We start from the raw sequence: 14832 nt of genomic DNA, 5'->3' as shown, positions 1-14832 counted from the left end.
TTGACTGACCACAAGAAAAACCATTACACTCATAGTGTATATTGTTACTATTCCCTATGTTGATTAAATTAAGAGAAAAAAGTTACAAATAAAAAATATTTAAAATAATGACCTTGCTAACCGTAAAGGCCTATAAATATCACAATCAACGACATAAAAAATCAAAGAGGTCTACGACATAAAAAATCAAAGAAGCAGTAGGTGATAGCAAGTCGTGTGTGCTTGTATGAAACTGAAGACGAATCAGGATCGATCAACGAAGTATCAAATGAGATATAAATCTTTTTGATTTTATATTATTTGGTACTTCGTCAATTTGATATTTCATGGAGAATAATTTGATAGAAAAGGTAGTCATGACCACTCGTTTTTCATAAAATTTTGCTCTCTTAATGAATCTCAATTTAACACTTATTTTTTTTCCAAATATTATTTATATCGTATGTAAATTAGATCCTCAGATCTTCTGATTTTTTATTTTTACTGAGACAAAAAAAAAATCAGATCTAAAATCATTTATGGTTTTTTTATTAAAACCATAAAATGCCTTTAATGGTTGCAGAACATTTAGATTTAAAACCACAATAAAAGCTTAAAAGGCAGTAGGTGATAGCAAAATCTAACTACGATTGATCAGATGTGGTCTATCATGAACAAGTTTAATACTAGTCCATGTTAAATGCCACCAAACTGTACTCCATAAAATGGTCAATAGCTACGATTGTTAAAATAAAATAAAATAAAAACACAATTGTTGCATTTTTAAAAATATAAAACTAGATGTTGCAATAGTCGATTAACCTGAGAAACTTCAGGAAAAGTTAATTACAGCCTAAAGCTATATTGCTAGTAACCTTACTATGGTTTCATGCATCAAAAATGACAATGACAGTATCGATGAGCATTAAACCGGCTTACATACACCCCCTGAAAGACAATAATAGGCTTCAGAGAAACCATTACAATGTTTTAGGACATATCACAGCTTATTTAAATCATAAGTTACTTGACTAATAATTGCAGCTATAATATTTTACAACTATCCACTGAGCAAAAGAAACTACGCAGTGGATTCGCCTTCCTTTGCGATCAACTCCTGTAATATCATAGAAATCATATGGTTATATTCTGAAAAGCCATGAATAAAATAGGTTCAATTTTTTTGACTTCTTAAAAACTGAAATTTTAGTATCTGGTTAAACTCAACAATACATAACTAAAAAAAAAAAAAAAAAATTAAAGGACAACTCAATTTATGAATACGAGTACTTGTTCAATATAACTTGTAACAAAAAAAAAAAATTAAAGGACAGCACAAGAGTTTTCCAAGTTCTTTAATGTTCAAGTAATGTAAAATATAATAGTATTATTTTGTACCAGGAAACTACAAATACTAATCACAAGGTAAATAAAACTTGTAACATGAATTCGTGGAATGCAGTGAAAATGTAGATGGATGAGGATTTCAGACTAGAAAAAGACTTACCAATCTGGTAGCAGCACATGTGGAGCGTTGTCTTTCCATTTTCATGCGGTTGCATTCACCACACCAACTGGAAAAATCCTTTTGATGCAGTTTCATCTCTCTGAAGACAGAACTGCAATGAAATGATGAAAATTTCATCTTTATTTAGCTACTAAAGGATACAAAAACATTAAGACAAACTGATGTAGCAATTGATGGTAACCAACAGATGAAATCACCTTCTGCACCACATAAGGAAGTTCATTCGATGCCCAGATGTTGTCGCTCTAGCACCATGACGGTGTCGACCACGATGAAGCACAGCCCGTCCAGGGACATGGGAATAATCAAAGACTTCCTGCTTTCAAATAATGGACTCCGTAAAAAAAGTGTACAACCACCTATGAGAAATAGCAAGAAGGAATGGTACATAAATCTTTTTACAACAGTAAATAGACAACACTAATAACTCCCTCGGAACAGAACATGTTTCCTGAATGAATAATTGCATCATGTGGATGTGTTTTCACTATCAAAACAGAAATACAAACAGATACACAAACTCGTCCAACTTGCAAAACACACCTGAGGAGCATTATTTAATTTTTGCATGATGTTATAAGGGCCTGGGTTGGTAATCAAACCAAGCCAACATTTCATTAAGCTCAAATGCAGTTCTAAATTTTTAAAATCAGATTACCTTTTTCTATACACATACTGCTTTTATCTAGGCCAATAAGTTTATAGAAAAGTAGTCAATGGTGCCAAATTGCTCCGATCTCCATGACTTACCTCTGGTTGACTTCCTGTATTTACATGTTTCTCACATCTTGTTCCTCGAAAAAACAACTCCCCTCCAGAAAATTCCTTACCCAAGCAAACATTCAGGGTTACTTCCGAGTCATCCACATGGAAACCTACAGAAGTAAGACTCTAGATTGTAAATAATCAGAAATATTAACATCGGGAATGCAGGTGTATATTAACCAGTATATGAATCCAACAGCATCAAAATATCGGTCGCCGATAATAAAACACACATGGCCTCAATCAAAAGGAAGGATTTAAGTTGTCAAAATTCATATTCATCAAAAAGCTGCATAGCAACAACGATGCAATGTTGTATAGTTCATGTAAAGAAATTAGCCCTCTTCTGTACACGTCCGGTATTATGAATATAGCTATGGGAATTATTAGAAAAGCTCATCAAACCAAAATCTTACCCAAATCAAGATCTTTATCTTCACCATATTCAACAACAAATCCATGATGTGAATCCAAGGTTGCTCCTCCAACTTCTGGATAGAAGACTGAATGACAAACAATAATCAATTAACATAACAAATCATCAGAAATTTTTATATGAAAAACAAAAGCCCCCCTAAATCATTTTAATAGAATAAATATGTTTGATCAGATCACCGTGACAGAACATTTACCTCTAGATAAAGGACGAACAAAATCATCCATAAGCTTGTCAAGCATTGGTTCAAGGCCAAAGTCATCAAGTACAGCACCATATTTATTCATTCTATTGGGACGCATGATCCGAAATTTTGCTTCAGCCACCCATTTCTCAAAATTTTCAATCTAGATAGATCAAAAGTGATTTTAACATATAAAAAACATTAGTATATTCACAAGAATACACTTACAAGTTACAATTTGGGTTCAGAAAACTGCTTATACTATTGACAATGATAGTTAAAATGATAAGTACCTCAGCTTGCAGCAACTCACAAAACTCTGGCTGAAACATTTGAAATACATAAATGTCTGGAGAGGGCTCGGATATTATGCTTCTAAAGCTTTGCTCTGTATTATCACTTATTGCTTTCAGAAATGTCGGCACAAAGAATGCCGTAGGATTCAAAGTGTACAACTCGTGATGCAAAGGCTGCAAAAGTTATAAGAATTCTTGTAAGTCTTGGAAATAAGACCACCACAAAGACATTGGCTTCACAAATGAAGAAAAAAACTATTTTGGCACCAATTTGAATGTATCTCCAAAGTAACAATCAACATCTTTCTGGATATTCTTCAAACCGAATGCTCCCAAGTCCCAACTTTGTCTCAATGAAGGACTGGTGTGTACAAAAGGACCTTGAAGGAGAGGGGATAACCCAAATAATTGTGACAAGAGTAAGAGTTTTTAATAGATTGTATTCTTGCAGATATTACTTCTTCTTTTTTTCATAGAAATCCCCGCCTTTTAAGAGAATTCATATACTAATGGCTGGATGGATATACAGTGAAAGAGAACTGTTAACCTCATATTGTGGTTAGACAAATAACAGCAGATGAAGGTTTTTAGTTTGTGTTGAAATTTGGGGCCTAACCCATCCTTACAAAACCGGGTTATAAGATGAGGAGTGCCTCACCTTTATAAACTCTTATCAAAAGTCTTATCTATCCGATGTGGGACTTGGGTTTTTCCCAGAACTCTTTGGGCTTGGTGCGTGGATAGGTAGGTGGCCCTTGAATTCGACAAGCTATGATAGCATGTTGAAATTTGGGGCCTAGTTCATCCTTACAAAACCGGCTTGTAAGGTGAGGAGTGTCTCGCCTTTATAAACTCTTATCAAGAGTCTTATCTATCCGATGTGGGACTAAATTCACCCCCTCAAAACCAACACAATGATGGTGTTGGAGTCTACAATGAAGGCAAACCAAAGGCTGCAATTTAGGCGACTAGGGGCGGACCGCAATAAAGGCGGAATTTCCAACAGTTTGGTTCAGGTTTTAGACATTATTTGCATTCGAAATTTCGCTGGGTTAAATGTCAAAATCAGGAAGTAGGATTCATTGTTAGGTTTTTCTACCTTATTTATTTAAGAATTTAATCATAATAATAATTCTTTCCCTCATCCCTCACCCCTCACTGTCTTGCATACAGTACCTACCAGGTTCGACATTAATGTCAGGATAATTGAGTACTACTTGCAGGCTTTACCCTTTCTTAAGCTTTGAACTACTGAATTAGCTTTAGCCCTCTGTACAGTCAGCATACAACATTTAGCCAGCTTTCTGTATGAACCGATTAAACAGTAAAAAGCTCCATGCCGTGACCTACTTGTCTATATATAAGATACTCTGCACTTTCTCACACGTTCATATAATTTTCTCATTTCAGATCTACATTTTCTTACAGCACTTTATGTTTTCTCTATACATGTCTCCAACCTAGAGTTGTAATACGGGCAAACAAAAGCATCCAGAAATAATGGTATAAAAATATATATTTGGTTACTACATACCTGATAATGTGAATTTATCTTCTGTCTGTATTCTTTATGCTTCTGAGTCTGCAAATAGCATTGGAAACATCTTAAAATTATGTTGAAAAATATTCAAAACCATAAAAGTGAGGTAATAATATCACCGATAATGATTATGGTAATGATATTGTAATTCCATAGCAACTTTCAAGCATTAATGGAAGATTTTTCAAAGGCACTTTAACCCCAGCCCACCACCACCCATTCAAAAAGAAAAAGCAAAGAAGTTACTGCACCAATACATACACCCAATAACATTTCACCATAAATTTGTGAAGCAACAAATGGGAGTGTTGAACCAAACAAACGCATGTCAACGTCCAATAACATTTTCATCGTAACTGTGTGAAACAACAAATGAAGCACCCAATAAGGTTTTCAGTTTTCAATGTAACTTTGCGAAGCATCAAACGAGAGTGTTGAACGAAACGCAATTCAACACCCAGGTTTACTCAAAATCCAAATGCTTAGTTTACTCAAAATCTTAATACTTGCGTAATTGACCTAAATTATCAAGTCCATTAAGTCAGTTCCATGAATACTCCTTCACGACACAACACAACAATCTCACAATTGGGGTAAATATGACATGTTACAGTTAAAATCAAATCACTAGCTCAACAACCTAACAAGTCAAGAACAATCTTACATCATACAATAAATAGACATAAGTTACCAAATTCATAAACATGCTCTATTACGATCTCCACTTGATAGATACTTAATCAACATAAAATGAAATTCAAAAATGAAAACACAAGACACTTAAGAAAAATAAAAATATCAAATATCAAATCACTAGCTCAATAACCTAACAAGTTAACCGCATTCTTCCACTTATGCAATGAATAAACACACCCCATCAAATTCATCCCCAAAAAAGATCTTTCTACTTTTTTTTGTAATTAAAATCAATCACCTTGTTAAATTTAACTTTTTTCACTTTTCAAATCAGAACATAAACACCTAAGAAAAATCATCTCCAGCACTGATACTTCTGACTGACGGCGTGTCCGTGACACTGACACATCTGATAACATTCAATTATGTTATTTTCTTAAATTACTAACGGTGTCAATGTGTCAATGTCATGTCCAGTGTTTGTGCTGCTCTAATTATTTAGTTCATTAAGCCAGTTGCATGGCTACTATTAAGTCAGAGCATGACTACCCATCCACCACACAACACAACAATCTTGCAATTGTGGTAGATATGACATTTTACAGTTAATATCAGATCACTAGCTCAACAACCTAACAAGTTAACAACATTCTTCCACCTATACAATGAACATAATAACAACAACAACCAAGCCTTGCCCAACTAATTGGCGTCGGCTGCATGGATCAAATTACGCCTATGCATAAAACACAACTCATCAAATTCATCCCAAAAAATTTTAAAAAATAATTTTTCAACCTTTTTTTAATTAAAACCTTTCACCTTGGCCCTGTTTGGATAAACAACTTATAGTCTAAGAACTTATCATATATCAGCACCTGGTATATGCTATTTCTATAACAAAAGATAAAATAAAATTAATTTGTTTTCATATAATCTATAACTAATTGTTTTCATAAATTATCCTGAAGAAATTAAAATAAGCTGAAAACAGCTTATGACATAAGTTCTCACAAACAGTCTAATAAGTACTTATGTAAGTAGATAAACTCAAATAAGTCAATCCAAACAGGCCCCTTATTTGATTTCCTTTTTCCCATAACATAGATACTTCAAAAAAATCACAAAATAAAATAAAATAAAACATAAACATACTATGTTATGCTCTCCAGTTGGAAGGTACTTGATCAAAACATTAACATACTATGGGCCTCTTTGGATAACAGCTTATTTGCAGCTTATAACCCACAAGTGCTTATGTATAAGCTTGCATAAGCTATTTTTATAGCAAAAGATAAGATAACGTTAAATTGTTTTTATAGCTTATCTACTGGCGTAAGTTTTGTGAGACTGTTTGGGAGGACTTATGAAAATAGCTTATGACAGAAGCTTTTTTCAACTTATTTTCATAAATTCTCCAATATAGCTAATAAAAGCAGCTAGTAAAATGTACCAAAAAAAAAAAAAAAAACTAGTGAAATATACAAAAACAATTTAACATTATTTTATCATTTGCTATAATAATAGCTTATGCAAACTTATACATAAGCTTTTATCATGATAAGTGGTTGTACAGTACAACAAGCTGTTTATCCAAATATACCCTATGTTATGTTGATCGAATTCTCCAGTGTCGACACCGAGACATGTGATTACATTCAGCTGTGTGATTTTCTTAAATCGCGCCATCGGTGCCGACGTGTCAGTGTTGTATTCGGTGTGTGTCAGAGCTTCATAGAAAACGAAAAAAAAAATACAAACTTTGCAAAAAAATGATTGTAAAAATTGAAAAAACCATACTCTGTGACGTTCACCATTAGGAAGATACTTGAGCAAAATCTCACGCATGAATTTAGCTTTATCATCACGCGAAAAAACGAGCATATTCGGAGGAAGATGTTTCTCCAACGAGCTGAAAATCGAAGGACTGAAATCCAATTCAAGATCATCGTAACCTTCTGGTTTGTGATCCTTGTTAGGGTTCAATCTCAGCCTCATTCTCGAATTCGCCATTGTTCCGTTACCGGTTACGGTGGTGGAATCGCCACCGTGTGGGGGCATTTTCGGAATTGGGGATAAAATTACGGTGGTTTCATGAAATTGAAGGAAATTAGGGTTAGGGTTTTTATATTTGGAAATGAAAATGGTGTTTGGTTTGAAGAGATGAAGGTGTTAGGGTTTTGTTGAAATCGGAGATGGTGAAGAGTGAAGTGAAATTAAAAAAAAAATTGAAAACGAGATCATAAAGTTGAAATTATAACATTTGTGTGTTCCCTTGAAAAAAACATTGTTGCTGTTTTATTTTCTTACAACATATGATATTAAATAATGTGGTTTGACTCAAGTTGTGAATAAATTTCATTTAAAGACGAATTGTTAGAATAATTAAGTTTAATTTATAGGCGAAATTATGTTTATATCTGACTCAATTAACAATATTAATAATACTATATTAGATATTTTCACTCAATTTGAATTTAAGATTTCGTTGATGTGTGTGAGATTTAGATAATGTTTCTTATTTCATATACATAACATGAAAAAATATAATACCTTGAAAGGTGTAGTCTTATGGTTAAAGGGTAGGTGTTTGAAGGAGTTTGAGATGACCCTAAATCCCTCTGCTCTCCTCCCTTTGAAACTACTAAACACAACCTTACGACACTTTTTTTTTTTTTTAAGAAAAACCTTATGGTACTTGATAGCATTTGCTTTAAAAAATTGTATACTCGAGCAACGAAAAGTCTAAGAAATAAACTCACCCTCTCTACATTTAGTACTTATGGTGAGTTCAATTTCCAATGATTTTATTTCCACGACCTAGATCTCATTAACTTGTTTGCAATTGATAACTTTATCTAATGACCTATGAATCGATCATGTCTACATGTGAGTTATCGTGTTTTTTAAGTTATTCAAAGTTTAGGTTGGTGGAGAGTCTTTGTGCACTCTTAATTGAAATTGAAATGATAAAAGAGATTAGGCAAAATACGTAGAGACCCAAATCAAACTTTAAGAAGAAGTATTTTATTTTACCAAAATTAATTATGTCTCATAAAATATACCCCCAACAATCCCTAATGTAAACTAAAAATCATCTTATAAATTCATTGATTAATTCATTTATTTGGTCTATAATATAGATCAACCCTATCCATAGTATAACTAAGTTAAAAATTGTTTAGTGCTTACATTTTTGGTAATAAAGTGAATAAATGACAATTTCTGAATTTAGGACACCCGATATTAGTTTTTAGTTAAGAAAGAAAATTATTTGCCTAATTATTTTTGTTGAAAGAAGAGAAGAGTAAAGAGAGTCCTAAATTTCTAGGGTTTTCATCAATTTCCCCAAATCCCCATTTCAAAAAAAAAAAATCAAAGAAAATGAACGAATTGATAACAACCCATAAACGTGAATCCGATTCAGAAAACAAAGACGAAATTTCTGCATCGAAGAAGTTAAGGGTTGAATCTTCGAAAGAAAATGGTTCAAAGGAAGTGACTTTCCTCATTGAAGCGGATGCTGCTGAAGATAAAGGGTTGAGACAGACTATGGAAGATGAATGGGTTGTTCTGATTGATGCTGTTAAAGATTACCCTGGAAATTTGAGGTTTTTCTTTTCATTTTTAGTTTTTACATTGATTTATTATTTTTTTTTTGTTAATTTGTTCAAATGCTGCAATGCAATGAGGAAAATCTTGTACTTGCATCTAATGTTTTATTGATTTTTTTTGTTGCAATGTTATTTAATGTTTATATCATACTGTCATTTGTTTGAGGGAATCATACTGTCATTTTTATTTTGCAATGTTATTTTTGTATGTTATGCTTATATACACCGTTTGGATTAGGCTTATTTTGAGCTTATGCAAATAAATAAGCTTTTATATTAATTTATAAGTTCTCACTTTTTCATAAACTACATTTACAAACTTATGAATAATACATAAAAGCTTATTTATTTGCATAAGCTGTTTTGCACAAGCTCAAAATAAGCCTAATCCATTTAGGGATATTGGATTGACTTATTCGAGCTTATCTACTGATATAAGTACTTGTGATAGATTGTTTGGGAGAGCTTATAAAAACAATCTATGATATTTTCATTAGCTGTTTTCGGATTATTTGAATAAGCTCTTCATAATAGCTTATGAAAACTGCTTATAACTTATATGAAAACATAGGGATTATAAAAGGAAATGTTAACTTGAAAATTGTGTATTCTACTTTTTGAAAGTTGAAAAAAGAGTTATTTTCAATGTAAAATTTGTCTTTTCTTTCTATTCTTAACTCCTTAACCAATGGCCCTGCTAACATGACCCGAAAACATATTGACGCTATTCTATATTTTGCTATAGAAATAGTTTATATATAAGCACTTAATATGATAAACCCTTATGCTATAAGCGCTTAATTAGTTATTTATCCAAAGAGGTTTTAGCTGAACAACTTAGTAGATGTTATCTGGTGTTTGAAGAACTTAGCTTATATTTGGAGTTTATTTAAATTTCCATGATATGGGCACTGTAAGTGTTTTGAAAAACTTGTAAGAATACTTATGTTCTGAACATGAGCTTTTTTCTGCTTATTTTAATAGCATCTCCAAGTTAGCCGATAAAAACTATTTATGATGAGCTTACATGTGTCCGCTCTTGGAATCCTAAATTCTATTTTTGAGTGCAAAAGCAAATACGGACAACTGAAAGTAAATATCTTTTCAACAACACAAATAACATTGAATTCAATCCCTTGTAATATAAGCTTTCATATGATAAGCGTTTATTGAATAAACACTATATTAAGCCGTTTATGAAGACAACTCTACAAATTATTTTACACGTGTGTAATCTTATTATAATCTCAATAGTTGATTATATTTGTACACTTTTTTTGATTTAGAGGATTCAAATTCTCATTTTCATCTCATTGTTTTTTGTGTTTCTCTTCTTTAGGAAACTAATTAGAGCGAAAAGATATGTAACATTTGTTTAACAACAATGTGTGCTTCTGGAGTTATTTTCTATTGCATTGATTGATAATACTGAGTTCTTGATTTTCACTTTTCAGATGTGCTCACTTTGCAATTTATGATGGGCATGGGGGCCGGTTAGCTGCAGAGTATGCTCAAAAGCATTTGCATGGGAACGTCCTCGCATCAGGATTACCACGTGAGTTGGTGTGTTTGCTTGGTCTAATTTCATGTACATTTTATCATTTAAATTCTTAAGGCTATGGCTGACTGAAAAGTCTTTTACTTTCACATTTTGTCATTATGTTGGGCTGTTATCAATTTATTGTTAGGTCCTTTTTAAAAACCAGTTAAAGAGAACTGTTCAACCATACTTCAGAGAGTAATATGCTTATTTATGGGAACTTAAACTTATTTATCTTTTAACTGGCCAAGGCATCTAGATATAAGACATAAACCAATTGAATTATCTTTTAACTGGCCAAGGCATTTAGATATAAGACATAAGCTAATTGAATGAGTGACTAAATATAATCAGTATATATATGCTTTGTAATGTTATAATTTTACCAGGTTTACTTAACACGAGCTATTGAATATTAGAGCCTATGTATCAACACCATGACTGACTCTAAATCTCTAAATTAGTTTTTTCTTCAGAAAAAATGATTGGGTTGGAATAGGATATCATAAATTTTAAGCCAGTGTCATCAAATAGCGGCGCCATAGAGCTATAATACAGCGGGATTTGAACAAATTGCTGTTGTCCCGCAATATGCAATTTTATACAAGTGTTTTGTCAAATAGCGGTTATAGAGGCGCTATAGTACTGTAGTGTAGAGGAATTCGAACAAACCACTATTTTCTGTGATCCGCAATTGACAACACTGTTCTAAATGTTGCTTGTTTAGTAACGAAACCCAAAATCCAATTTTATTATAGATAAAAAACAGATGATGACCTATAATATGAAAAATGGAATGTTTGAACTTGGAAATGAATTTTTATGGGCTTCTCTGGAGATTTGTTTCAAACTTGATTTATTTATCTCACCTGTCTCTTGCTCTCTAATTCTTATATTTGGCTTCTCATCTTTTCTCTCGCCTGTGTTGTGTTTCAGTTGGACGTAAAGACTGCTAAAAGATCTATACTTGATGGTAAGCATTCCACGTAGCAGTTCTTTATTGACACCCCCTTTTCGTTGGCTACCAAATGGAGTCTTGTGCGGAATACTTCTATTCTTCATTTTCTTTTATATAGAATTTTAATTTCGTGTTTTTATTCTGTTTTAGGTTTTCGTAAAACTGATGAGTCTCTTCTTCAAGCAAGTGCTGAAGGTACAATTTGAACGCTTTGAATTTGTTGATCTTCTGTTCAACACATGGCTGAATCGAGTTTGAATGTGTTGCACATACGGCAGTTTCATTCTTTTTTCACATGTTTTGGTAACGACGTAGAAAGTCATGTTACATGAAATTTTCATATTTCTCCATGCTGTTTTAGCATTCAGATTGGATACAACTTACAAGTTGATGGCTTATATTTTTGAGAGATGATTTTGTTGCTATTTATTTCTTGCTGAAGTCTAAGCACTTTTCCAGGGGGATGGCAGGATGGTGCTACAGCCGTATGTGTTTGGGTATTGGGACAAAAAGTAAGTTTACGGTTACTTATTTTATTTACTCTGTACTCCCTCCGTCCCAAAATGTAAGCAAAAATGACTCAACATAAGTTGATGTATTTGGTACAAACTTTGAACCAAATACATCAACTTATGTTGACCCGTTTTTGCTTACATTTTGGGGAGGGAGTATATAAGTAGTTTGTGCTGCTTGCTTCAGGAATAACTTATCTGTTAGGACATACGCTAATACAGTGTTGGATATTTTGTCGATAAATCGTGCACCAATTGGGCCAGAATATGAGTTGTTTATTTTCGTGATGATTTTTTCCTTTGCTCTTGATTTGTTTTAGTGCTCTCTCAAGTCAGGTAAAAGTGCTAAATTTTGGCTGTTTTTGTTTGCCGAATTTTTGTTAGGTTTTTATCGCAAATGTAGGAGACGCCAAAGCAGTTTTAGCTCGCTCAACGATACCTGATGGATCCAAAGATAACTCAGATGGAGTCCCTGCTCTCAAGGCCATTGTTTTGACAAGAGAACATAAACCTATATTCCCACAGGAACGTGCACGCATTCAGAAGGTTTAAGATGCATCAATGATGGTCAATTATATCACCAAAATTATTTACCAATACCTGTTACTTGATATTTCTTTGTGCATGCAGTTAACAAATAAGACCTTAACTCCCTGCATTCCATTAAAGTTACCATTTTCACCTCTATATAGAACATTTAACTGCACTCTCTGTAACATGTTTTCCACTCTCATTGTGGAGCAAAATTTAACAGTTTTAGATTAAGTTATGCACACATATTATTACTATTTGCTAGAAGCCTAGAACCATCTCTTTATGTTGTCAACAACTTAACTAACTCAGGTCTACCAGAACCCTGAAGTAATTGAAATATTCATATTTTTGTGATGCATTTCATTTTAGAATTGGTGACGTTAGAGTGAAATTATTACCATCTATATGTATATTTGTGCTGTTGGAGTCATCACCTCAATTAGTTCTCTAGCCTGACATATTATAGGCTGGTGGTATTGTGAGCTCAAATGGACGATTACAAGGGCGTCTTGAAGTATCTAGGGCTTTTGGAGATCGCCAGTTCAAAAAGGTTTGCCTCTAAACTTTTCTAAATGATTACTTGTTCATTCTTTCAGTTAGCAAAAGAAAATGTCTCGATAAGCATCAACTAGGCCCATTGTTGTTAACTAGCGGTTATAGCGGCGCTATAGCTCTGTAGTGTAGGGGAATTTGAACAATTTGCTATTGTTTAGGTTTGTGCTATTTAGTACAAAATGTCAATTAACGGCTATAGCACTGTTGCGTAGCAGAATTTGAACAAACCGCTATTTTCTTCGTAATTCTGAGTAATATGTCATGCAGGTGGGACTTGTTGCAACCCCAGACATCCATTCTTTTGACCTTACTGATAGAGATCGTTTCATCATTCTTGGTTGTGATGGCTTGTGGGGGGTATGTCCTTTTCTTGTCCATAGATTGGACCATAACTCATTTTGCTGGTTTGAATTTACTGTTCTAGGATAAAACTGACATTTTAGGTTTGTGTCAGGTATTTGGTCCCAGTGATGCTGTTGATTTTGTTCAGAAGTTATTGAAAGTAAGAGCTTGTTTCCGTCTTTTTAACCTGTGTTGAATAATTATTCCAATACATTTTTTCTGTTAAATCATTGCTTTGTTCTTACTGCTGTGGTGTCCTGGTTTAACTTTGGGTAGTACATTTTCATAGACTGGAAGAAAGTTAAAGTAATTGTTTTGCTTTGTTTGAATATAAAAACTCTAGATATATGTTATAATGAAAATGACACGGGTGTTCATGAGAAATGAGAGTATGAGAAAAGGTTTCACGGGGTTCAATATTGAGACTCAAATTTAATCCATAGGGGTTGATATTACATTCCATTCAGTGAAGAATTCTAAGGTAGGACATGCCGGTGAATTTGTACCTAAAACAAAACTAGGCTAAATGTCATTTGAGTTAAGTAATTATACACCGATACACATTTTACATAGACACCCAATCATATTCTAACATTTTTCACTTCAGTAAATAAAATTGTCACAACTTATTTCAAGAAATAATATAATGAAATAGTAAACTTGTTAAAATTCCTTTTTCCTGAGGAGGTTGCTTTACTTGAATAACTAAAGCTTGAATAAACATTTGTAGGAGGGACTATCTGTAACAACTGTGAGCCGCCGTCTTGTAAAGGAAGCTGTTCGTGAGCGCCGCTGCAAAGATAACTGCACTGCAATTGTCATTGTATTCAAGCAAAATTAAACCATCACATGTGTTATACTAGCTGGCGTATCAATAGAAATGAGTTTTGTTTTCAAAATTGTTTTCTATAAGCAATTCATGAATTTCCAATCACCGCCAACAAGTGGTAACACTGAACGGATAGTAAAGTTATTTGGTTACGGCGTGCTTGCATGATTGTTATAATTGTAGTACATGCTGATGCTGATGTTGAAGCAGTAGTAGATTATTTGATATATATGATGAACCTGAGATTATTGTGATCCATGATATGTTATGCATGTATATGCTACAATTAGTTATGTCAATTGATATCTTCAAGTGGAGATCCCCGTGAGTATTGTCTACATTTGGGGGCCGTGGGCGAGGATTTTTCCCCAGCCGGGACGAGCCACCCCCTGCGGTCTCCTGTCCCCGAATGATAGTACCAATTTTGATTGACATTTAATTGAAAATGATAGTATTTTGCTTTTTTTTTTTTTTTTTTTTTTTTTTTTTTCTTCTATAATGTTTATGGGTCTCTGGATGGATGGGGAAAATTTTCCCTGCCTCAATTGACAAGCCGGCTGCAATACCCATTTTTACGGTTATGG

The 14832-nt window shown here is 33.3% G+C and overlaps 2 protein-coding genes across 5 annotated transcripts; one reads left to right on the top strand and one right to left on the bottom strand.

Annotated features, from left to right (window-relative positions):
• Positions 1-759: 759 nt before the first annotated feature.
• On the bottom strand, positions 760-7661 carry LOC11422835 (2-oxoglutarate and iron-dependent oxygenase domain-containing protein CP2). 2 transcript variants are annotated; one of them, XM_003620308.4, is made up of 9 exons: positions 7165-7661; positions 4723-4770; positions 3186-3362; positions 2905-3055; positions 2689-2775; positions 2258-2382; positions 1705-1823; positions 1487-1598; positions 760-1096 (listed from the first exon to the last, which is right to left on the bottom strand). In XM_003620308.4, exons 1-9 carry the CDS (start codon positions 7423-7425, stop codon positions 1061-1063), a joined length of 1116 nt encoding a protein of 371 aa, XP_003620356.1. In that variant the 5' UTR covers positions 7426-7661; the 3' UTR covers positions 760-1060. The 2 variants fall into 2 exon arrangements, 1 of the variants encoding a protein (XP_003620356.1); XR_005642102.1 differs by lacking the exon at positions 760-1096 and having other exon boundaries at positions 1580-1598; positions 1705-1866; positions 7165-7659.
• An 893-nt stretch (positions 7662-8554) lies between these two features.
• Positions 8555-14565, top strand: LOC11413148 (probable protein phosphatase 2C 8). 3 transcript variants are annotated; one of them, XM_039826632.1, is made up of 10 exons: positions 8555-8975; positions 10433-10541; positions 11455-11491; positions 11627-11671; positions 11936-11988; positions 12373-12534; positions 12989-13072; positions 13345-13434; positions 13521-13579; positions 14150-14565. In XM_039826632.1, the coding sequence occupies exons 1-9, from the start codon at positions 8749-8751 to the stop codon at positions 13575-13577; spliced, it is 864 nt and encodes a 287-aa protein (XP_039682566.1). In that variant the 5' UTR covers positions 8555-8748; the 3' UTR covers positions 13578-13579; positions 14150-14565. The 3 variants fall into 3 exon arrangements, with proteins under 3 accessions (XP_039682566.1, XP_003620354.1, XP_024642060.1); XM_003620306.4 differs by having other exon boundaries at positions 8562-8975; positions 13532-13579; XM_024786292.2 differs by having other exon boundaries at positions 8565-8975; positions 10433-10533; positions 13532-13579.
• Positions 14566-14832: the final 267 nt, after the last annotated feature.

Source organism: Medicago truncatula, chromosome 6, assembly GCF_003473485.1.
Source record: "Medicago truncatula cultivar Jemalong A17 chromosome 6, MtrunA17r5.0-ANR, whole genome shotgun sequence".
NCBI classification, from domain to species: Eukaryota; Viridiplantae; Streptophyta; class Magnoliopsida; order Fabales; family Fabaceae; genus Medicago; species Medicago truncatula.
This window is presented reverse-complemented; position numbering and strand designations above follow the sequence as displayed.

Bases quoted from the DNA above. Each gene is read 5' to 3' on its own strand.
- LOC11422835 (XM_003620308.4), bottom strand. From the start codon at position 7,425: ATGCCCCCACACGGTGGCGATTCCACCACCGTAACCGGTAACGGAACA. The intron at 3,363-4,722 runs GTATGTAGTAAC...TAACTTTTGCAG, and splicing joins AGATAAATTCACATTATCAG to CCTTTGCATCACGAGTTGTA. The intron at 2,776-2,904 runs GTAAATGTTCTG...TTTGTCATTCAG, and splicing joins TGTTCGTCCTTTATCTAGAG to TCTTCTATCCAGAAGTTGGA.
- LOC11413148 (XM_003620306.4), top strand. From the start codon at position 8,749: ATGAACGAATTGATAACAACCCATAAACGTGAATCCGATTCAGAAAAC. The intron at 10,542-11,454 runs GTGTGTTTGCTT...GTTGTGTTTCAG, and splicing joins CAGGATTACCACGTGAGTTG to TTGGACGTAAAGACTGCTAA. The intron at 12,535-12,988 runs GTTTAAGATGCA...GACATATTATAG, and splicing joins AACGTGCACGCATTCAGAAG to GCTGGTGGTATTGTGAGCTC.